The sequence below is a fragment of the Elephantulus edwardii genome, unplaced genomic scaffold (assembly GCF_000299155.1).
Source record: "Elephantulus edwardii isolate Elephantulus edwardi_28Jun2011 unplaced genomic scaffold, EleEdw1.0 scaffold00166, whole genome shotgun sequence".
NCBI classification, from domain to species: domain Eukaryota; kingdom Metazoa; phylum Chordata; class Mammalia; order Macroscelidea; family Macroscelididae; genus Elephantulus; species Elephantulus edwardii.
Window position 1 is genome coordinate 5,388,697 of NW_006399916.1, and position 25,650 is coordinate 5,414,346.

Here is a 25,650-nt window from a genome sequence, read left to right on the forward strand (position 1 = left end):
TTTATCAACAGCATTGAATAAAAAGTTAAATGCTTCATTGTGTTTTCTCTGAAACTAACCAAAAGATTATAGAGTGTTAAACAAATTAGATTGCATCTGTGGAAAAGAGACAATGGAGAAGTTCAGTATCAGTAGCTAAACCAGGTCAGGGGCTGACTATGGAATGGACCATCAATTACTCATGTGCAAGTTCAAACTGACGTTGAAGCAATTAAAAACAAGTTCATGAAAACCAAAATTCAGACTTTAATCTATCTGTAAAAAGAGCACGGGCCATGTGGGGAGCATCATATGTGACTGTTACCAACTTCACAGGGGGAAACTATGCTTGCCCATAGCATCAATAACACAAAACTAAGTCAGAAAATCAAAAGATGAATTGTATAGTGAAAATCTGCTGTCAGGGACCTCTCCAGAGAGCTGAGGAGCAATGATGTCAGTCTAGGGACCAAGGTGTTCCTGATCCAGGCCATGGTCTTCACAACTATGTGCTATGCATCAGAAAGCTGGACAATGACTAAGGATGATTCAAGAAAAATTGATGCCTTCGAATTATGATGCTGGAAAAGAGTATTGAACATACCAGGTACTGACAGGAGAATAAATAGGCCTGTCTTTGAGAGTGTGAAACCAAGTTTCTCCTTGCAGGCAGGCAAGGATTTTGAAGCTCTGTATCACATACTTCAGACACGTGGTCTGGAGGGACCAGTCCCTGAGAAGGACATCATGCTTGGAAGGGTGGAGGGACAGCTCAGGAGAGAAAGATCCTGGATGAGATGGACTGACATGATAAATGGGGCAATGGGATTATGTATGTCTGAGTCAGTGAGACTGGCTCAGACTAGAGCAGGATTCAGAGCTGATGCACACAGGGTTGCTATGAGTTGCAGGCAACTCAACGGCACATAAGAACAACAACAACTCCATGAGGCCAGATGTGTTCCCCATGCTTCCATGCCTCTTTATACTCATCTCAGCACCAATTCTTACTGCTTGGCTCTGTCCAACATCTAATGTATCAAAGACTACACAGAACCTTATTGGGGAGTCAAAAGGTTATAATTCAGATTAATAACAAAATACAGTCAAGATAGCTCCCAAAATATGCACACAAGCACCTCAGCCTTGTAGCTCTAAGTGTTCCCAAGTTGTCAATCTGGCCAGAATTGGTACCCTTGCCCCTAACTCCTCAAAGCCCCATCTCACATCCAATTCTCCAGGTCAGCCATTGTTGCTGCAGCTATCCTGAAGTGTGTCCTACATTTCACTAGGTTTAGGGAGATTTCTTCTGTGCTTAGGTGAAAAATTCCATCTTCTCTGAGGCAGGAAGAATTCCTTTTGGTAGGGGAAGAATTTCTATTCTCTGCAGCTAAATCTGTTCAATTTATTCGTGAGACTAGCCAATCCTTTTTTAAAAATTTTTTTTAAATTTTATTATTTTTGTGTGAGTGTACCGTCAAATCAGATCTGGCAGGTACAGGAGGAGATTGTCCCTCCTTCCCTGGCAGAGCATCTGGTGGATTTGAACCGTGCGCCTCTGGGATTATAGTTGCAGCTCCTTACCAATAGGCCACCAGAGTTCCCCTTAGCCAATCCTTTTGCGGAATGGTAGGTAGCCAGTCCCCTCGTGGATAGGCCAAAAGGCCTCACTTGCACAGTCCAACCCCTCGTACATAGTCATCTACAGTATAGAAAAGCCATCTTGAGAGACAAACTCCACACCATCCCACCTGAATTTTAAAAAAAGTATCTTCAGATAATTTGATGCTTTGAACATTGAGCAAAGACCAGATGACATGATATTAATCTTTTTTTAAAGTTCATTTGCATTCTTTATTGACTAATTCAATACTAGAAATATCTCCTTAAGTAAATTCCCTGCAACTTTTCACAAAATACAAGGGATATTAATCTTAAAGAAAGCAGAAGGTCATTACAAAGATGGGAGAGGAACCATCCTTTTCTTGGGGTTGTGCTACTGTCCAATCAACGGATAGTGAGGGCAGTACTGCTAGCGCAAAAAAAAAAAAAAAGATGGGAGGGGGGAAAAAAGACCACAATACATGCCAGGAGAGATTCTGAAAAGCACATCAGAAGGCAGAGAGGCAAAAACAGAGAGAAGAAATATGAGGGCAAAAGAGATGACCAGAAGATCTCAAAAGGCATCTTGAGAAAACAGAGTATTATAAAGTACTGTGCAAATAGCTAGAGTCAGAAAATCAAAAGGAAAGGACATGGCCTGCATTTCTCAAGCTCATAGAATGGAAAAATTAATTCAACCCTCGAGTTGCAATACAGAATGATTCTATAGTCAAAATCTTGAAAGATGCAGGAAGCATTAAGAGTAATACTGCATCACTATAACAAAAAGAATTGGCCATAACATACATGTGCAGAAGCTGCCAAAGGCTCAACATCATGCTACACATAATACTAAAAGCGTCCTGATGAGACTTCTAAGGAGTCCATACACGTCTGTGAGCTGATGCAATTTGCTTATTTATAGCATGTTTCTTTTTAAAAACCTAGCTGTGGACACATTGCATCACATTTACTCAGTTACAAAAAAACAAACATTTGTTTTGGCCATTCTTCAGAAAAACAAAAATTTGGTCAACACTGAAACATTTCAGCAAGTAGCATATGATCAAGAACCAGTAGTACTGAGAAGGAGTCCAAGCTGCACTAAAGGTATAGGGGGTGGAAAACCCAGGCTCCAGCCATTGATGCAGTACCAATTGATATATTTGGACAAACATATGCCGTCCTGGACATGCTTAGTAGACTATGCCAAGAAATTTGGAAGGCATCAACATGGCCAATGGACTGGAAGAGGTACATATTTATTTCCATTCCCAAAAAAATGTGATCCAAGAGAATGTGGAAATTGTCAAACAATCTCATGTAAATACAATCCTGCTGAAGATTATTTTTAAATGGATAGAACAGTACATTGACAGAGAACTTCCAGAAATTGAAGCTGGATTCCGAGGAAGCTGTGGCACAAGGGATTGCTGATGCCAGATGGATGATGGCTGAAAGTAGAGAATAGGAATAAGATATTTACTTGTGTTTTTATTGACTATGCAAAGGCATTTGATTGTGTTGATCATAACAAATTCTAGTCAACATTGAAAGGAATGGGAATCCCAGAACAATTAGTTGTGCTCATGTCTGATACATAGACCAAGAAGCTGTTGTCTGATCAGAACAAGGAACACTGACAGCTTGAAAATCATGAAAGGTGTGCCTCAGGGCTGTCTCTTTCACCACACGTATTCAATTTGTATGCTGATCAAATGTACACTGAGAAGCTGGACTGTGTAAAGAAGAGTGTGACATCAAGATTGGAGGATGACTCCACAATAGCCTGCACTGTGCAGCTGACAACACTTGGCTTGCAGGAAGTGAAGAGGAATTGCAACACACACTTGCTGTGGAAGGCTAAAGCCTGCAGCCTTCAATATTGCAACATCAAGAAAATAAAACTCATCCCCAATAGGCTAGACCATTAGGAAACATCATGATAGGTGGAGAAAAGATTGAGGTTGTCAACGACTTCATTTTACTTGGATTCACAATCAATATCCAAGATGTCAAAAGATATGTTACATTGGGAAAATCTACTGTCAAGGACATCTCCAAGGTGCTAAAGAGCAAGAATGTTCATTTAAAGACTAAAGTGTGTCTGCTCCAAGCCATGGTCTTTTCAACTACTTGCTATGACTCTGAAAGTTGGAGAATGAACATAGATGGCAGAAATAGAATTGAGGTCATTGAATTGTGGTGTTGGAGAGGCATACTGAATATCCCATGGACTGTCAAGAGAACAGCAAATGTGTCTCAGAGAGCATGCAACCAAAGTGCTCCTTAGAGGCAAAGATAGTGCAACTTTTTCTCACATGCTTTGTACTCACTGGTAGGAAGGACTAGTCCTTGGAAAAAGATGTCATGCTTGGGAAGGTGGAGGGTCAGAGAAAGAGAGGAAGACCTTCCACAAGATGGGCTGCTCTACCTCCTCTGGCCTCCAGCCACTGCAGTGCTTGAACCTGTTTGATTATTTATTGGGTCCCTGTTACTGAAGCTGTGCAGTTCAATCCACATAGAGGTGGATGGGAAGACAGGGAGGACATTCTGTATCGTAAAGGTCAAAACAATAACTCACAGACACACCTGCTACCTCAAAAGAGCTCTGGATATTTTTAACATGAAAGTTTTGGGATTAGCTTTTGACAGGCAATGAGCATAGTTTTTCAAAAGTGTTGCCATCTACCAAATGCAGACACTGCAAATACATAAGGCATGAATCACCCTTTTCTTTATAAAATGTTCCTCCTTTCCCCATTGAATTGTGATGATACTGACCTGTGATGATACTGACCTTTCCCTTCGGGTTTTTACCCGAAGGGAAAGAATGTGTCGTCTGCCCCTTCTTTTTAAGTTTGATACGTGTTCTGCTGCCTCAACCACATTATCTTCTTCAAATGCTTTCCCTGAGAAGTATTTCCTTAAAAAGAAGGCTATGCACCCTCTCATTCCTCACTTCCTCCTAACTGGCTCTCCTCTTGCCTCCATTTCTTCCAAAACTACCTTCTCAAAGATTGACAGTTACAGCCAATCACCAAGTGGACTATCAATCCTTACTCACTTTGATTTCTCTAGAGCATTGTTATGTGCCACCAACTTGACCACCACTTACAGTGAACAACAGATCTGAACCTTGCCCTATCCTGTTGCATCCTCACCATCTCGATCATGTTCAAGGCCGTTGTTATAGTCACTGTGTCAACCCATCTTTTTTGAGGGTCTTCTATTTCCTTGGACTTTGACCTTTCCCAGCATGATATCTTTTCCCACGGACTGGTCCCTCCTTGACAACATGCCCAAAATATGTGAGGTGTATTTTCTCAATCCCTGCTTGGTTCCCTGGTCCTCCAAGACAGATTTGTTTGTTCTTGTGGTGTCTACGGCATATTCAGCACTTTTCTCCAGCACCTTGACTCAAAGGCATCAATGGCCCTTAGGCTCTTCAAGCCTGGAACTGAACTTTTCCTTTTTAAATGTTCTCTTTCCCTGTCCACGCACACTTCATTGTATTATCATATATTTCCTTCATTGTCTGAAGTTACCTTTTAAATTTTATCTGTCTCATACCAGTAAGATATAAATTCTCCAGCACTGGAACTTTGAATTTCTTTGTCCTTCCTAGATGCCTAAGCCTGAATATAGTGCTTGGTTGTTGTGATATACAGTTGGTCCAGAACTGACTCACAGTTGATTCTCTAGGGGGTTTTCAGGGGCAGTAAACCACATGGAAGAAGCTCATCTTTCTCCTGTGGAGAGGCTGGTGGGTAGATTCAAACTGTGTGCCTTTTGGCTTACCAGTGTAATACCTTACAACAGAACTGTTGTTCATTGTTGTTGTTATGTGCTGTTGAGTCAGAAATGACTCATGGCTGACACTCCATTGAGTTTCCAAAGGTGGTTAATCAGACAGTAGGAGATGGCTCATCCTTCTTCTGAAGAACGGCCGGTGGATTTGAACCATGTGTCTTTGGGACTGCAACACAACTTCCTATGAGGCCACCAGAGCTCCCTTACCACAAAATTTTGTTGTTGTTTGCCATTATCAAGTAAGAACTGACCCACAGCTTGACTCCTGGGTGGGTTTTCAGAGGCAGGTAATCACATAGGAAGAGACTGCCTACCCTCCTCCTGCAGAGCATCTGGTGGATTTGAACCACATGACTTTGGGATTATAGCACAGCTTCTTACCACTAGGACACCAAACCACAGAACTGGTGCTTACTAAATATTAGTGTATAATTATAAGAATCAAAACAGATTGCATTGCAAATATTTTACATATTAAGCTTAAGGTTTTTCCTACAATATTTTAAACATGGTTTTACAACAGAGGAACAATTAACTCTATCCAAAATATTAAAAAGCAATGATGGGGGAAAAACATTGATGTAATTTTAAAGAATAAAGTGAGTCTCATTCATGCCATAGTATTTTCATTTGCATTTTGTGCGCCTAAAAGTTGCACAATCAACAAGGATGACAGAATAATCGATGCCTCTGAGTTATTGTGTTGGAGAAGAGTGTTGAAGATCTCATGGTTGCCAAAAGAACAAACGAATCTGTCTAGGAGGTAGTGTGACCAGGGAACCAAGGAGGGGCCTCAGAGGCAGGGCGGAGGAAACATCATTTCACATACTTTTGGTATGTTGTCCAGAGGGACTGGGCTTTGGAAGAGGGTATCATGCTGAGAAAGGCAGAGGGCCAAGGAGAGAGAGGAAGAGGTTGTGTGTTCTGGGGTTTCCATTCTTCTCACTGTTATCTGTAATTTTTTATAATCCACAGTCACATAACGTTGCTAGTCAGTAAGACACAAGAAAATATCTGGTATTCTCTGCTTTTAGCCAAAATCCATCTGACATCAGCAATGATAGGTGGCCTCTTCTAAATCCAACTTGAACTCATGCCCATTCCTTATGGATGTACTGCCAGCCATTTTTAAATAAACTTCAGCAAGATTTCAATTGCTGGCATTAATGAATGTAGTTGTTTGATAATTTCCACATTCTGTTACATCACATTTTTGTGGAATGGGAACAAATCTGGATCTCTTCCAGGCGGATGGCCAGGTTTTCCAAATTTCTTGGCATAGTCTAGTGCATCCACCAGATCCAGGGTTGCATCTCATTGATGAAATTATGCAGGTTATGTTTACCTTTGATGTCTACTACCTCTTGGGGACTTGCCCTTGTCTTCCATTTCTCTGTGTTGTTAGTGTTTCTGCACGATTTTAGTTTTTCTCCTCCTCTGCCTCGAGCTTTCTGTTGTGACTCTGAGAGTGCGGCTGGTAGTAGCAGCCGAGTACATCTCGTTCTTCAGGTCTCAGGAGGGCGTGGTTCACATGGTCTGTTACTCTTGGAGTGATTGTCTCCTTGAGTCTGGCTTCTCTCACCTCTGCTCCAGCTGAGAAGGCCAAGAGTTGTGTCCTAGATGGTCGCTCACAAAGACCCCAGTTGCTGCTCACTAAAGTGACATGAGAGACATTGTTCCCACGGACTGTTCTTGCCAATTGATGGAGATGTTTCCCCCAGAGTATGGTCCTAAGTCTCAAGCCTAGAGACGCTAAAGGGGTTCAGTTAGAGCTAAAAAGCTTGTGTAATTCTTTTCCCGTGTACCAACAGAACACAAGAACTCAATGCTGTGGAGTCGGAAGCAACTTAGAGCTGAGCCTCCATGGTTCTTTCGGAGGCTGTAAATTGTACAGGAGAAAAACCATCCATCTTTCTCCTGCAGAGCTGCTGGCGGATTTGAGTTACCAGAGGCACCGTATCTTGAGAGGTTGCCATTGCAACTCCTTATTGACTACACCCCCAGAGCTCCCTATGTGAACAAAACCGTATATATCTGCAGCACACACAAATACATACAGATATCTTCTGCCAAATTCCCATATACTATCCCATGCCTGAATAACCATCAAAGAGCACCGACTATCTCATGGGCTGCCAAAAGAACAGACATGTCTTGGAGGTGTAGCCAGAGGGTTCCTTGGAGGCAAAGGTGATAAAACTTTTGTCTCTCAGGGGAGCTCTGGTGGCCTAGTGGCAAGAAGCTGTACTGCAATCCCAAAGGTACACAGTTCGAATCCACCAGATGCTCTGCTGGGGAAGGAGGGACAATTTCCTCCTGTACCAGTCAGACCTGATTTGATGGTACATGCACAATAAAAACAAAAACCAAAAAACCCAACGAACTTTGTCTCTCATACTTTGAGTATGTTCCTAGGAGAGGCATTCCTAGGAGAAGGTCATCAGACTCAGAAAAGTAGAGGATTGGCAAAGGGGAGGAAGACTCCGAACGATGGATTGACACAGTGACTGCAGCAATGGGCTCTGTGTCAAAGAGAAGGATGACACAAGACAGGACAGGGTTCAGATCTGTTGTTCACAGGGTCGCTGAGTCATATCCGACTTGATGCCATCCACATCTGCTGTTTATTATCTATGTATTCCATTATTGAGTTTCCCCCATGTTTACCATTGTTTCCTCTTGGCTAGAGTACCTCCCAGTGTCTGTTATCACCAGGTCATGTAGTGCTGACCTCCTCTTCTTTGTTCATTTTCTTCCCTGTCATCCAAGTTAACACATCTCTTATTCAGTTTAACAGAACCCTGGTGGTGAAGGAGGCCAAGTGTTGAACTGTTAACTATTAAAGGTCAGCAATTTCAAACCCATCAGCCACCCCCTGAGAGAAAGGTGAGGCACTCCTCTCTGGTTAAGTGTTGTTGTCATATATCATCAAACTGAAACCAACTCATAGTTTTACCTGGCCAGTTGACTAGAAGAGATCCCTATTTGTTCCCATTTCAAAAAAGGGTGACCTGACAGAGTTCTGAAATTATTGAACAATATCACTAATATGACATGCAAGCAAGATCTTGCTGAAAATGATAAAAAAATGACCATAATAGCACATCAGCAGAGAACTGCTAGATGTGCAGGCTGGGCTTAGAAGAGGCCACAGAACCAGGGACATTATAGCCAATGTCAGACGGACCTTAGCTGAAAGCAGAGAGTACCAGAGGAATGTCTGTGTTTCATTGCCTATGCAAAGGCTTTTCACTGTGTGGTTTATAACAAATTGTGGCTAATTCTGAGAAGAATGAGAATCCCAGAACACTCGATAGTGCTTTTGTGAAACTTAGACTTGGACCAGGAGGCAGTCATCAAAGCAGAGCAAAAAAACACTGTATGGTTAAAATGAAGAAAGGTGTTCACCAGGAATGCATCCTATTTCCTTATCTTTTCAACCTATATGCAGAACAGATCATCTATGAGGAGAAATGTGGCATCAGGATTGGAGGAAGACTCATCAATGACCTGTGTTACGCAGATCACACAACCCTGCTTGCCAAAACTGAGGAGGATCTGAGGCATTTGGTGCAGAACATCAAGGACTGCATCTTTCAATATGGATTGAAGCTCAACATCAAGAAAACAAAGATTCTCACTACTAGGCCAACTGGCAGGATGATGATAGTCTAATTGGTTAGGAGACTGAGATTGTTAATAGCTTCAGTTTGTTTGGCTCCACAAGAAATACCCTTTGTACCAGCAGCCAGGAAATCAAAAGACTAATTGCTTTGGTAAAGTCTGTTGTCAGGGACCTTTCCAGAGTACTGAAGAGCAACAACATCAGTCTGGAGACTAAGGTGTGCCTGATCCAGGTCATAGTCTTTGCCATTACTTTCTATACATCAGAAAGCTGGACATTGACTAGGGATAATAGAGAATACATACCTTTGAACTGTGGTTTTGGAGAAGAGCACTGAATATACTACAGACTGCTAGGAGAACAATCAAGTCTGTCCTGGAGAGGGTGAAATCAGGCTGCTCCTTTGAAGCAAGGATTTTGAAGCTCCATCTGATATACTTTGGGGGTGTTGCAAGGAGGGACCAGTCCTTGGAGAGGGACGTCATGCTTGGGAGGGTAAAGGGACAGCACAAGACAGGAAGACCCTGGATGAGACGGATTGACTTAGGTGCATAGGGGATAGGTGCATCAGAGACAATAAAGTTGGCTCAGGATAGAGCAGGGTTCAGAGCTGTGGTACATAGTGTCACTATGAATTAGCATCAACTCGACACATATCACCACCACATTAACAAGGAACTTATTTAGAATAAAAAAAAATCATCATAGAAGCACTAGGTTAAAATTAAATGGATGACATAAAGAATATACTTTAGCAATCTTTATATCCATAAAAACACACTGCTGCCAATTACAAATCACAGTGACCCACAGGACAGAATTGTTTCACTGGGTCCCCAAAGTTGTACTCTTAAGAAACAGATTGCCGCTGTCACATAGTTTTTCATGAACTGGTGGGTTTGTACTGCCAAACCTTCAGTTAGCAGCTGGGCTCTTAGGCACTAAGCTATCAGGGCTCTTGGCCAATTGTTACACTTAAGGGTAAAGACTTTTCTTTCTGCCTATAAAATCAGAATTAGAATTTTTAGAATAATGTTTTTGTTTAACATTGTGGTCATGTGTGCCATTAAGTCAACTCTTAAGTCGATGACAACTCACAGCAACTCCAAATGCAATTACTCTGCACTCTGTTCTATCCTGAGCCAGTCTGTCTCTGCCACACTTACCCTCATTACCCCATTTACTATGTCAATCCATCTCATCTGGGGTCATCCTTTCCTGTGCTGTTCCTTGATCCTTCCAAGCATGGTATGTTGTTGTTATGTGCCAAAGACTTGCCTGTGACTCATAGTGACCCTATGTACAATAGCTCTGAAGCCTGCTTGACACCCCCACCCCCATTGCTCTAGTCACTGTATCAATCCATCTTATCTGGCTGGGGTCTTCCTCTTCTGTGCTGTCCTTCCACCCTTCTGAGCATGATGTCCTTCTCCAAGGACCGGTCCCTCCTGGCCATGTGCCCAAAGTATGTAAGGCAGAGCTTCAAAATCCTAACCTCCAAGGAGAAATTTGGTTTCACTTTCTGCCAGACAGACCTATTTGTTTTCTTGGTGGTACACAGTATATTTAAGACTCTTCTCCAGCACAATTCAATGGCATCAATTCTTTTTCTGTCCTCCTTAGTCATCCAGCTCTCTGATGCATAGCAGGTAACTCTCTAGACTGACATCATTACTTCTCAGTACTCTGGAAAAGTCCCTGACAAGATTTACATAATGCAATTTGTCTTTTGATTTCCTGACAGATGGTGCCAAGAGTGTCGATTGTGGAGCCGAACAAGCTGTAACCGTTAATGACCTCAATCTGTTTATTCATCATGGTGCTGCCACGTGGCCCAGTGGTGAGAATCTTTTGTGTTTTAATGTTGAGCTTCAGTCCATATAGGAGACTAGTCCTTGACCTTCTACAAACAAGCTCTTCAGTTTCAGCAAGCAATGCTGTGTCAACTGCATAACACAGGTTGTTGATGAATCTTCACTCCTGATGCCACATTACTCCTCATAAAGCCCAGCCCCCCGAATGAACTGTTCTGCATACAGATTGAAAAGGTATAGGGACAGGATGCATCCCTAATGCACTCCTTTCCTGATTTTGAACCACGCAGTGTTTCCCCGCTCTGTCCGGAGGACTGCTTCCAGCCTAAGTATTGGTTTCTCATGAGCACACAAAGTGTTATGGGATTCCCATTCTTCTCAAGGTTAACCACAATTTGTGATCCACACAGTCAAATGCCTTTGCATAGTCAATGTAACAGATAGACATCCCTCCGGTACTTTGCTTTCTTCCAAGATCCATCTGACATTGGTGGTGATGTCTCTAGTGCCACAGCCTCTTCTAAACCCAGCTTGTATTTCTGGTAGTTCTCTATCCATGTACTGTTCCAGTAGTTTATGGATAATCTTCGGCAGGATTTTGCAGATATATAGGGGCATAAACATCAAGTTCACATTTCTAGTCACAAAAATACCTAGGCTATTTACAAGGGCTATCATTATCAACAGAAGATTAAGTTACTATGCTGTTGTTATGTGCTGTCAAGTTGGAACCAACTCTTAACTGACCCTCTAGTGGATTTTCAGAGGTTATAAATCACATGGGAGGAAACTGCCTTTCTCCTGTAGATAATTGATTTGAACCTCCTACCTTTGGGCTGGCAGTGCAACTCCTTGCCATATGGCCACCAGAGTTCGCTAAATAGTGATTGGATCCCAGGTAAAACATTATAGAGCCAATTAAGCAAATATTTCTAAGGAAACATAAACTTTCCCTTTGGAAGGTTAACAATATTTCTAATATAGCAATTAGTGATTTTTAATTTAACTACAGTATGCATGTTTTTTCCCCACCAACTGGGCCACAGAATGGCTTGTGGCCTTGGGCTAACCCTTATATAAAAGGGTTAAGTTAGGGTTACAAAGTCCATGTCCAGGAGTCAAAACCAACTCAGAACTGACTCTGCAGCAGGTTTTCAAGGCTGTAAACAGCAAAGGGAAAGAATGCCCATTTTTCTCCTCTAAAGCTGATGCTGGATTTGAACTGCCAAAAGCATGGCCCTTAAGGCTCAACTCCCCAGGGGCATATCACCAGAGCTCCCCATCCTTATCCAATAGCAAGGGTGATTATGTGTGGTCCAGTTGTCTGCGACTCATAGTGACCTTATGTACAATAGATCTGAATTCTGCCGTCCTGAGCCAACCTCATCATATCTGACAGACCTAATCCCATTTCTCCAATCACTGAGTTAATCCATTTCACCCTGGGTCTTCTCTCCTGCACTGTCCCTCCACCCTTCCAAGTATGATGCTCTTCTCCAAGGACTGGTCCCTCCTGGCCATGTGCCCAAGTATGTGAGATGGAGCTTCAAAATCCTTCCCTCCAGGCAACAGCCTGGTTTCACCCTAAGGTGGACCTGTTTATACTTGTGGCAGTCCATAGTATATGTTCAACACTCTTCTCCAGCACAACTTAAAGACACTGATTCTTCTTCTATCATCCTTAGTTATTGTTCAGTTCTCTGAAGGATAGCAAGTAGTCATAAAGAGCATGGCCTGGGTTAGGTGCACCTGCCTCCAGACTGACATCGTTGCTCTTCAGTACTCTATAGAGTGGTTTCTGATAGCAGATTTTTCCAATGCAATATGTCCTTTGATTTCCTAACTGGTGATTAAGTAGGGGTTAAGACACTCTAAGCTCAACAGTGTAGACAGTATAGTCTTTGGCACCTTTTCAGCAAGGCCTAGATCATGTGTTAACACTTTTTTCTTTCCTTTAATCATAGATTAGAGGCACCTACTTCCCTTTTCATTCAAGCAAGCTTTCAAGGTGGTCATGACAGGAGAGGGAAGGAAAAGGGCATTTCTCCTTTTTATGACTTTCACTAGGAATGATGTGCAAACAGAATAATGTACAAAGGCACCCCCCGTTCCCCATCCCAGGGCACCGGGCTAGCCTCTTGTGTTCAACTGTCTTTCACAGCACTGTAACCAAGACGTGGTTATTTGGGGGCATACAGGTACATCCCGGTAGAAGGAAGGGGGACGTGGGCTGCTGCGGGTGTTCCAGAGTCTAAGGCAGGAAGAATTCTCCAGGTTTTCTGGGTGGTTCTCTTTTCAGGAGCAACTGCAGGGAAAGTTTGCACCTCCTAGTTACAGCTGGCAGCCTGAGTGTTTAACAGCCATGCCTTGAGGGTTCCTTGGATTCAGGCAAGTATCTGACAATTACTGAGTGACAATTACTCGCTAGCTGAAGCCCAGAATTTGAAGGGGTTGGAGGTGGGGAGAAAAAAAGAAAAAAAAAAGGGATAAGTAGAAGGACCAAAGGGCTTACTGTGCAGGGGAGTTCTCAGAGGGGAGAATGAGAAATTCTAAAGCAACAGGGTTCCTACAGTGCTCAGGCTAGTCAGATAAGGAAACTGGATCAAAGTTGTCCCTTTGTTTTAGGAAGTGTCCATAATTAGGAAGCATATGGGGGGGAAAACCCAACCTCCTGGAAGGTGAAGTCTTTATTGACAGCATCAACAGACCATTCATGGGAGGAGGACAGACAGGTCACAATGCCCCACTGCGGTACATCAGCCATCCCACCCATGGTTATGTCAGGGTGGTCCCATCATGTCTTCCACCCCTTATGTGATGACTATCAGAGGCTCCAAGTGGACGCAGCCTGATTCTCATCACCCCAACTCAGTGCCTGAGACTAACTACCAGGGCCAATCATTTTAGAAGGTGATATGCTAAAAGACAAAAATGATAGAATAATAGTAAGTTATATGGCCCAATCAAAAGGCCTTACTCTCATTAGTTTTCTTCTTCAAACATCTTACTTAAATGCTTTATTAGCCCTGTGAGCTCAGGATTCCCACCTCGAGCATCGATTTGCTTATAGGCTTTAGACTCAAGCTCTTTCAAAGTGTTCTGTGTGTACCTGAAAGACCCTACATTCTCCAGATAATGCACACAGTATTTTTTAATATCTACATTCTCAGTTCTCTGACGCAGGATATTCTGTACCTGGGTACTTTCAGGTCTCGACCAAATAGCATGGATGGTAGGAAAGGAGAATTTTCCTTCTGTTATATCTTCACAAAAACTTTTGTTTTCACTGTATTCTTTAGAATGTAGGTTGGCATAATCATCCCTAATCTGGAAAAAGAGCCCAAGTGTATCTAACAGTGGCTTTAAATCTTCTTTGTAATCAGAAAACAGCTGCATGAGACCCACAGCTAACCCAAACAGCCCGCCGGTCTTCTGAAGCACCATGGTTTTGTACTCTTCCTCTGTGGGACACACGTAATTGTCCCGCCAATAGATGTCCAGGCCTTGACCCTGGTGAAGTTCTAAGAGCTGGCGGGTAAAAAGCTTCACAGCCTCTGGGTGATCAAGGGTCAAAACTTTCTCTAACCCGAGGAAATACACATAATTAGCAGAATTGATGACAGATGGAATCCCATAGATGCTGTGTGCCACAGGAAAGCCACGCCGAAGTTTCGAGTTGTCTTCGATGTCATCTATGAGTAAACTGGCATTGTGCAGCATTTCTGTTACCTCAATGATGATCTGACAAAAAGACAATGGATAGTTTGTCTTTACTTCAACTATTCACTCAACACAGACTTGAAATAATCATACATTCTCAAAAATTCAGCTGTCTTCAATTTTTATAATGAATGATTATCAACTTAAAAAGAAAATAATATTCTGCATCAAAGAACATCAACAACTGAGTGTATTTCTACTATTTCCTGGGGGACTAGGAATAAGAGCAGAATTGTTTAAGTACCTGTAGTTTATCTTCTGGAACTTTCAGCCAATGATTAAAAGCCTGTGAAAGTTTGGTTCTCACTTGCTTACCTACAACAAAAGAACAAATCTGAGTAAAATTAGAAATTAAACTACAAGAAACACATTTAGAGATCTCTTCCACAATTGAATAGAGAGATTAAATCCAGACCCATCAATCTGTTACCCAAGCAGAGCCTGCTGTCCTTTACTCATGCTCTGACCTCCTGAAGGCCACACCCCACAAAGCAGTTGTAAGGGTAAGCAAAAAGATTTGACAGCACACCAGTGGCTTGCTTACTGATCTACTTCTTTCAATTTATTTTAAGTTTATATATCATAGAACACTTTTGAAACTAGAACTGACAAGTAGGAGTCACAGTCTCTATCTTATTTTTTTTAAAAACCCCAAACCCAAACAGGAAAGTAGCCTAGTTAATGGCAGTTAATTGGCACTGGCAAACCAGGTGGTATAGCATTGATCTGTGCGTTGCTGTAGAGAGGTAACTCATGTTGCTGTGATGCTGAACACTGTGACAGTGATGTGCCAATCGTGGTAATGGATACCCATGGTGGATAGTGTTGGCTGGAGCTTCCTGACTAAAATAAGCCTGGAAGTAGGAGCGGCATCCACTTCTGAAATGGCTTGTCTCCGGATACTCTATGTCCGAACAGTGCTCAGGCCGTTCGTTCATAGGGTCACTATGAGTCATCTACGACTTGACAGCACCAAACAACAACAACAACTTTGTTTAGAACTATTCTAACTTGACCAGTATGCAGAGAATGGTTGTTATTTGGCACGATTCATAGCAATGTTATGAACAGATCTCAACCCTGTCCTATCCTGTGCCATTCTTATCATCTTGAGCCTATTGCTAAAGTTGCAGTGAAAATCCATCTCACTGGGGATCTTCTCTTTTGTTGACCTTTCGCCTTTCCAAGCATGGTCTCTCTCTACAAGGAACAGCCTTTCCAAGCAACATGGCCAAAGTATAACAGCCATCTCTGCCACCCTTGCCTCCAAGGAACACTCTGGCTGCACTTTTCCCAACACCTATCTGTTTGCTTTTTCAACAGTCCATGAGATATGCAGCATTTTTCTCTAACACTATAACTCAAAGGCATTAATCCCTTTTTTATCCTTACTCCCTGTCCAGCTCTCGGACGCATAGCAAGTGAATGAAAAGGCCATGATCTGAACCAGGTGCACCTTTGTCTTCAAAATAACATCATTGCTCTTCAGTATTTTGGAGAAGTCCCTGACAGTGGACTTGCCCAAAGCAGTATGTATGTCTTTCTGATCGCCTGAGTGTTGGTATCAGAGGTGTTGATTGTGGATCCAAATAAAATGAAATCAGTGACAGTTTCAATCCTTTCTCCGTCTATCATGATGTTGCTCACTGATCAAGACCTTTGTTTTCTTGATGCTGAGATGCAATCCATACTGATGAAGACAAGAAACACTTGCTGCAGAAGTTCTTGATCTTCTGTAGCAAGTGATTCATGTTTCTCCTCATTTTTAGAAAGCAAGGTAGCTATTTTTAATGAACTCTATTTTGGTACCGAATTACTACCTTGTGAAAAGACCTCTCAAAGGAGAGATTTTACAGAGTAAACTGCTCTGCTTCTTATTTTTTTTAAAATGACACTGCCATGCATGAAAGTAGTTCCTTTTAACATCTCAAGTTTAGTCCAAAGCTAATCTCTTTATTTTGACTACAGCCATTAGTTTTTCAACATTATATTTTCTTACTTGGGAGAGCTTATGAGAGGCCTTTACAACCAGAAGTTATTTTAGCCCAAATACAAAGAAATGGCTGATTAAAAACCACAACCAGCTCAACTACCCTGAGTTTCCTGTTAAAAGTTAATGCTCATCAAGGACCAATATGCAAAACCCCAAACTATAAACATCATTACAGGAAAAACCAGGGGCAGTATTAGAGGGCCTAATCTATGGCATTCTTAAGACTATGAGGCATAACCAAAAATACACAGTTCAAGAGAAACTAGATGAGTGAGACCTTGTAGAAATGAAATTACGTGTAGAACAAAAGCTTGCTCTAAAAGGTGAAACAGAGATGCTACACAATGAGGGAAAAATACTTGGTAATGACATTATTTGAAAATGGACTAATATCTAAAATTTACAGTAAACTACAACACCTCAACAAAAATGGAAACACACCAATTAAAAAAATGGAATAGAGGACGTAAAAGACATTTTACTAAGGAAAATATTCAGACTGACAAAAAAACTAATAAGAAATGAAAAAAAACCAAACAAACCCAACAACAAGAAAAAACCCCACCCTATTAAGAGATGCTTATAAACATTATTGCTGTTCTACAGAGAGCAGTTACAATGTGGCTATCATAAATAGTGCCCTAAACCAAATGTTTATGACTGGAAAACAAGCTTGTGCTGTCATTCAAACCACAATTTAAAACATTAAGTTAAAAAAAGTAATAAAGTAACTGCACAGTAAAGTCCTAACCTCAGATGAGGGATCAAAAAAAAGTGGGTTCATAAAAGATTCTCCAAACAAAAGCACTTTCTTCTTTTTTTTCTATCACTCTGTAAGATGTCTCCTTACTGAGATGATACATCAAAAGTGTAGTTTAGAAATCTAATGAAGAGTGTATTTTCTCTACACTGACAAAATTATTTTAACGTTAGAATTCTCTTGTTGTTGTGTGCTGTCTATTGATTGCCTGTGACTCACAGTGACCCCTATGTACAACAGCCTTAAACCCTGCCCTATTCTGTGCCAATCTTATTGTTTCCAACACACCTACCCCCATTACCCCAGTCACTGAATCAACCCATCTCATCGAGGGTCTTCCTCTCTTTCTCTGTCCCTCCATCTTTCCAAGCATGAAGTCCCTCTCCAAGTACTGGTCCGTCCTTGCAACATGTCCAAAGTATGTGAGGCGGAGCTTCAGAATACTTGCCTCAAAGGAGAAGCCTGACTTCACCCTGTCCAGGATGAACTTGTTTGTTTTCCTAGCAGTCCATTCAATACTCTTCTCCAGCACCACAGCTCAAAGGCATCAATTCTCCTTCTATCATCCCTAGTCACTGTCCAGCTTTCTGAAGCAAAGCAAGTAATTGCAAAACCTATGGCCTGTACCAGGCATACCTTAGTTTCCAGATTGACATCGTTGCTCTTCAGTACTTTGGAGAGGTCTCTGACAGCAGACTTTTCCAGTGAAATGTCTGCTGGTACCAAGTGTTGATTGTAGAGCCAAGCAAACTGAAGCTGTTAATCTCTTCACCATCTAGCATGATGCTGCCAACTGGCTAGTGGTGAGAATATTTGCTTGATGTCGAGCTTCAATCCATATTGAAGGCTGCAGTCCTTGACCTTTTGCAGCAAGCACTTCAGGTCCTCCTCAGTTTCAGCAAGCAAGGCTGTGTTATCCACATAATGCAGATAGCTGATGAGTCTAACTCCAATTCTGATGCCACATTTCTCTTCACAGAGCCCAGCCTCCTGGATAATCTGTTCCATTTATAGACTGAAAAGATATGGAGATAGGACACATCCTTGGCACAGACCTTTCCCAATTTTGAACCATGCAGTGTTTCCTTGCTTTGTTCTGACAACTGCTTCCTGGTCCAACTATAGGTTTCACATACGCACAATCAAGTGTTCTGGGATTCCCTTTCTTCTCAGAGTTAGCCACAGTTTGTAGTGATCTATACAGTCAAATGAATTCTCTTAGATTAGCATATTAAACTTCTTACATAGATTTATTCTACTTCCTTAAAAAGTAGAAGAAAAAATTCAAAAGGATACTAGAACAAACTAGAGTGGACTTATTTCTTCTGGGGGAAAAAAAATTATGTCCTATTTTTGTCCTTTCTGCACAAGCCACTCAACATCAAGGACATAAACAGACTCTCATCAACTGTCAGACCAGAAATAATGTTCACATTTTGTGAGAAATACAGAAGGGAAGTTGCCTCTCAGGGCTGGAGAACATTACCTCCTGCCTACTAACTTCTACGTATATTATAGTCTGGGGAGCAATGACATATTTCTACTTCTGATCTACTTTCCAGTTAAACATGGGCTGATCTAGGCTATATGTAAAATGCACAACTCAGCAAAATAGATTCTGAAGAGGAATCCACATAGAAAGATATTTATCTCTTTTTACTTCTTGATGTTACATAGAAAACTTAGTCTTTTCTTGTTTTTTTTCCTTGTTGTGTGCCATCGAATCAGATCCAACTGGCACAGGAGGAGACCGCCACTCCTTCTCTAGCATCTGACGGATTCAAACCGCAGGCGTTCAGGATTGCAGTGCAGCTTCTTGCCACTAGGCCACCAGAAAACAGTCTTTTCTTAAACAGTATGATAATGGTGCTATGTGCTGCTGAGGCATTCCACTTTGCTGAGGGTCCTCCTCTCTTTCTTTGCCCCTCCAGCTCTCCCCCAGCATGATGGCTCTCGCCGAAGACTGGCCCCTCCTAACATGCTTAAATCAGTTTCACCATCCTTGACCGTAAAGAGCACACAGGTTGTATTTCCTTTCAGACGTACTTGTTTGTTCTCTTTGAAATCCATGGGATATTCAATACTTTTCTCCAACACCACAACTCAAAGTTATCAATTTTTCTGTCATCTTTATTTACTATACAACTTTCAGCATACATACAAAGCAATGGAAAAGATCCTGGCTTGGACCTTGGCTTTATCTTGGACTGTTATCTTTGGCAAAACTGGAAATTGTGAAAAAGAACATGGAGATCATACAGACAGCATGCTAACATTAGTAAGCTGAGATGAGGTTTGCCATTCAAATCTGGTAATTTTACCATCTACAGTGGCAGAAGACAAACTAAATATCAATGGAGTAATTTTTGTCACTAAGAGATAATTTTAAGATGTGTCCTCAAAAATAATGCTGTCAGTGATGGTATAATAGCCACATGCATAGACAAGATGACCATTATTCATAATAGATGCACTCACCATTAAAGTCAAAGATAAAAGACACTAAAGATTTCGGACAACTTTTGCAATTTGAAGTGGAACAAACACACAATTAAGATGCACTAATGATAACTGGTAACTAGAATGCAAAAGATGGAAACAGAGGAGGACTGGTGGTTGGAAAATATGGCTTAGTGACAGAAATGAGCTGGAAATCATAGGACAGAATTTTGTACAATCAATACTTTCTTCACTGCATATACTTTCTTCTTTAACAAACATGGACAGTGACTATATACTCATGGACCTTGCCTGGACTACACAGCAATCCATGAGACTACATCTGTGCCACTATCAGTGGAAATGCTCAGTATCAGCAGTCAAAACAAGGTCAGGAGCTTACTATGGAACAGACTATCAATTATTCATGTGTAAGTGCAAATCAAAACGGAATAAAATGAAAACACATTTATGACTCTGGGTTTGAAAGCCATCTCAACAATGGATTTGATGTACTAACACTAATTATCAAAGACTAGACCAGCTGTGGAAGGATATAAAGGACATACATCATTCATGTAGAAAGGCAAGGTCATTACAAAGACAAGAAAGATAAGATCACAAGGGTTCCAGAAGAGACCTTGAAACTAAAGTACAAAGAAGAAGTGATGAAGTAAGAGCGGTATATCATCAAGCGACAACAGTATCGATATTAGAGGGTCATTCTGCATTGGAATACTGCCAAAGATACACAGCTCCAGAAACTGATGCAACATTGACAGAGCTATTTCAACACACAGATGCACCTCTGGTCACACTCACTAGTCTATGCCAGGAAATTTGGGAGACAGCTACTTAGTCAACTGACTGGAAGAGATTTGTATTTATTCTCATTTCAAAAGAGATGACCCAATGGAATGCAGAAGTTATCAAACAGGATCATTAGTATCACATGCAAGTAAAATCTTGCTAAATGCTATTTAAAAAAGGATGGAACCAGTACATCGCCAAGCTGGATTTAGGAGAGACCATTGCTGGTATCAGATGGATCTTGACCAAAGAATACCAGAATACTAGAAAAGATGTTTACTTATGTTTTACTTGACTACACAAGGCATTCAACTGTGTGGCTCATAATCAATTATGGGTAACATTGAGAAAAATGGGACTCTTAGAATAATTAACTGTGCTTATGTAGAAACTGTATAAAGACCAAGAAGCAGTCCTTTAAAAAGCACAAGAAACTATCATACATGCTTTAAAAATCAGAGAAAATATGGCTCAAGGTTGTATCTTTGCACCAGGACTTTTTAATGGGATGCTGAGCTAGTAATTTGAGAAGCTGTGGGGAACCTCTGGTGTGGCAAGGAGCTGCACTGCCAACCTGAAGACATGTGATTCAAATCCACCAGGTACTCTGCAGGACAAAGGTGGGCAATCTCCTCCAGCGTGCTTATCCTGCTTCTGAAAATCCGCTCGAAAGTCAGCTCAGTGCTAGTTCAGAATCGATGATATACAACAACCACCACTGTTGTGGTCTGCAGGGGGTTACACTAACTCATAGGCAGCATCTCTCTGGCTGTTCAAACGCACTAGCTGCTCTGTGGCGGAAAGATGGGTAATCTCCTTCTGTTGGTTTCCAGCCTTGAAAACCCTCTGAAGGGTCGCTATGAAGAGGTTCCAACTCCACAGCTTTTGAGAGGCGTCAGAATTTGAGGAAGACTCATCAACAATTTGTGTTACGTAGTTGACACAACTTTGGCTGCTAAATGTGAAAAGGACCTGAAGCACTTTGCAGAAGAGAAAAAAAAACACAGCCTTCAATATGGATTACATCTCAACACCGAGGAAAGAAGCAAGATTTACTGAATCCACAATTGGTACCCATGTAATCAGCAGCCAAGAAATCAAATCATGCATTGCATTGACTCACACCGGCTGTCAAGGACCTCTTTAATGTGCAAGAGTAAAGATGTCAATTTAACTAAGGTGCACCTGATTCAAGTTTTTTTTTAAGTTAAAGTATTTTAAATTGCTTCCTATGTATGTGAAAGTCAGATACCAAGTAAGGAAGAGCAAAGCACTGCTGCCACAACCAACAAACATTGGCAAGGTTGTGGAGAAATTAGAACCCTTATTAAATTTTGGTGGGAGTGTAAAATGGTGCAACCATTATAGAAGGCAGTATGGCACTTTTTCAGAAATAGAAGTACCATATGATCCAGCAATTGCACTACTGGGAATATATCCTAAAGAAACCAGAATTGCCACCCAAACAGATATATGCACACCTATGTTTACTCCTGAGTTGTTCAAAAGCGCAGAGATGGACGTGTCCATCAACAAATAAATGCACAGTATGAATGCATGGTATATTCACACAATGGAATACAACGCAGCATTGAAAAACAAAGAACTAATAAAATATTATACAAGATGGGTGACCCTAGAGGACATTATGTAGAGTGAAATATCTCAGTCAGAAAAGGACAAACACTGCATAATGCCACTTATAAAAACAGGACTGACATTGGGGAAGGGAGAAACTAAGAAAAGGGGATAAATAATGAACACTGCATTGAAACATATCAGGGAAAGAACTGTTTAAAAGGAATATATGACTAGGTATTATGTGCAAGACAACAGTCCAGAATAAGATGCACAGAAAAGTGGACTGGGGGGCAGAGTAAGGGAGGAAATTGTGCAACAACGAAAGAATATTTTTAAAGAAAAACATGAACTGGGGGGAGGGTAGGGAAGGAAGAAAATGAGCAACAATTAATGAATGGAAATCCAAGTTTTCTGTAAACTTTTGTTAGAGTATTAATTTTAAAAAAAAGGAAAAAGTAAAAAAAATAAAATAAAAAAGAACTGCTGCCTTCGAATTGTGTTGTTGGAGGGTACTGAATATACCATGGACTGTCAGAAGAACAAACAAATATGTGGTGGAAAATGTATAGCCAGAGTACTCCTTAGAAGCAAAAATGTTAAGACTTTTCTTTTCACATATTTTGGGCCTGCTGTCAGGAGGGGCTTTAGAAGGGGCTATCATGCTGGGAAAGCAGCAGGGTCAGGGAAGGGCCAGAAGTCCCCTAACGAGATGGACTGACAGCATGACAGCAATGAAGGGCTTACACACAGTGGAGATTGAAGCTGTGGAAGGTTCATGCATGGCTATGACATGGTGAGCTCGAGTTACTAATGCAATGGCACTCAGTAACAAAAAACAACATACTTATAGAGTTTTACTTGTTATGGTTTTTCAGGCTTTCAAAAGTTTTGAAAAACAGGAATATATAACAAAACTGTACACACTTGTATGATTAGTACGTAAGAAACCCTGTATACTAATACCTCCTTATGCAGGAATTAGGGTGAGCTGTGTTCCTCAGTGGCACAGGCATGTTACTTTGCTAGAAAGGATCCAACACTTGTGGCTGGACTTCCAGAGGCTCCTTGTGAGGCAGGCCTAGTGGTCTGTTTCTGGAAGTTCACTGCTGGGAGAGTCCTGAGCAGTTCTGCACATGTGGGTCACCATAACTGGGATCACTCTGTGCAGCTAAGAATATGCTTCTGAATAAAGTGGCCTCTAAGTATTTGCTCCCAAAAGAACTACTAAGAAAGATAATATGTATGATAATGGAAAAGTTGTACACAGGGGGTATGAGAAGCTTTTTGTTGTTATATAAATTTCCATAACTTCCTCACATATGGAGAAAGATATGTAGCATCCATATTGTGTGGTACACTGATGGGTGGAGAAGAGATTGAAGTTGTTAAAAAATTTCAGCTTGCTCAGCTCCACAAACAACATTCTTGGCATCAGCAGTCAAGGAGTCAAAAGACAAACTGTATGGGGGAAGTCGGCTGTTAGGGACCTCTCCAGAGTGCTGAAGTGCAATGACATTAAGGTGTGCCTGATCCAAGCCATGGTCTTCATAATTATATGCTATGCATCAGAGAGCTGGACAATGACTAAGAATGACAGAAGAATTGATGCTTTTGAGTTGTGGTGCTGGAGAAGAGTATATAACATACTTTGGACCATCAAGAGAACAAACAGATCTGTCCTGGAGAGGGTGAAATCAAGTTTCTTGGAAGCAAGGATTTTTTAAAAAATTTTATTTTATTATTTTTGTGTGAGTGTACTGTCAAATCAGATCTGACTGGTACAGGAGGAGATTGTCCCTCCTTCCCTGGCAGAGCATCTGGTGGATTCGAACCGTGCACCTCTGGGATTGTAGTTGCAGCTCCTTGCCACTAGGCCACCAGAGCTCCCCTGGAGGCAAGGATTTTGAAGCTCCATCTCATATACTTTGGGCATACGTGGCCAGGAGGAACCAGTCTTTGGAGAAGAACATTATTAAGCTTGGAAGGGAGGAGGGACAGCCCAGGAGAGGAAGAGCCTGGATGAGATGCAGTGACACAATAACTGGCGCGAAAGGATTTGGTGTGTTACGAGTCAGTGAGACTGGCTTAGGATAGGATAGGGTTCAGAGTATACATAGGGCTGCTGTGAGTCACAGATGACTTGATGGCATATAACAACAACTTTTCGATTGACAGTGCAGCTCCTTCACCGTTAGGTCCAGAGCTACTTGGTCATAGCTGAATGACCATCTGTTATATACATATTATACAGACTGTTAATGGCATAGTTACCTGGTAACTGAAGTAAGTATTTGTAGGGTTCTAGAAGAATTCTTTGGACTGTTCCCTGAGACTGTTCCATTGTTTCTAAAATTCAAAGCTGATCTGTTAAAAGGAAAAATATGTTAATAATCTTGAAAATATTATCCCCCAGCAAATTAAGCCAATCACAAAAGACCAAATATTGATTCCATGTACAGCTAATCCTTGATTTATGTAGGGGTTTGAGTTGCTGACCTCTCCTTCTCTTGAGGTGACAATCTGTTTCTCACTTGACTTTCCCAGAGATTACAGCCCACTGTTGACTGGGAACATTATAAGAACGTGAACAAATGATAAAGACATTTTTTCATGTAGGAACTATATACCGCACCCACATGAAAGCAGCATTTTCATGATACCATGAAGCATTGTACAGAAGGTGCAAGGTTCCCATGTCTGTGACACAGCTGCAGTGGCTGGTTCATAAATTTCATTCCTTTTTATAATGGTTCTTACGTTGGATTAAAATCTCTTGAAGTGGAGGGCACTACAGCTGCTGAACCTGAATCTTCGTGATCGCAATGTGGCTTGTACTTGTACTGTCAAGACTGTCCTCCTGGGAGTACTCGCAGCATCACCTAAAGCATCTAATACAGGCTCTATGGTGTCACTCATGGTTGGGATAATTGTACTAACTATCATGAAAACTACTTGAAGACCACAGAAGAGTACTTTTTAAACTGAAACATGTTATAGTGACTTATGCTTTTTGATGTGTTTTGGTTTTTTAAAATTTGAGTATACAAAAAAGGGAAAAAAAACCCCAAAACCCCAACACAACAAACAGAACAAAACAACAGAGATAGAAAAACCATTATGTACGCAGACCCACACAGTTCAAACCTGTGCTCTTCAAAGGCAGCTGCACTGGAAATAGAAAAGTTAGGTCTGTGGATATAGCTCTATGGCTAGGGTGGGTCAGGAATAAGAAAGGAGTGATTTCTAGTTGGCATTTTCATTTTTTTAAACTGTGGTAACATTTATATGACGCTTACACTGAAAAGGCCATGGACCAATAGATATTTCTTGGAGAGGGTGCAGCCAGAGTGCTCTTTGGAGGCAAGAATGATGAGGCTTTGCCTTACACACTTTGGGCATGTTGCTAGGAGGGGCTATTCCTTGGAGAAGGACATGATGCTGGGAAGGTTGGAGGGTCAGGGAAGGAGAGGAAGACCCTCAACCAGGTAGACTGACATGGTGACTGCTGCAATGG

General features: G+C 41.4%; 1 protein-coding gene across 1 annotated transcript; it reads right to left on the reverse strand.

Moving 5' to 3' along the window:
* Nucleotides 1-13,815: 13,815 nt before the first annotated feature.
* Nucleotides 13,816-24,477, reverse strand: LOC102848054 (geranylgeranyl pyrophosphate synthase-like). The gene is made up of 3 exons (XM_006895381.1): nt 24,408-24,477; nt 14,798-14,868; nt 13,816-14,574 (listed from the first exon to the last, which is right to left on the reverse strand). Exons 1-3 carry the CDS (start codon nt 24,475-24,477, stop codon nt 13,816-13,818), a joined length of 900 nt encoding a protein of 299 aa, XP_006895443.1.
* Between the last annotated feature and the right edge of the window lie 1,173 nt (nt 24,478-25,650).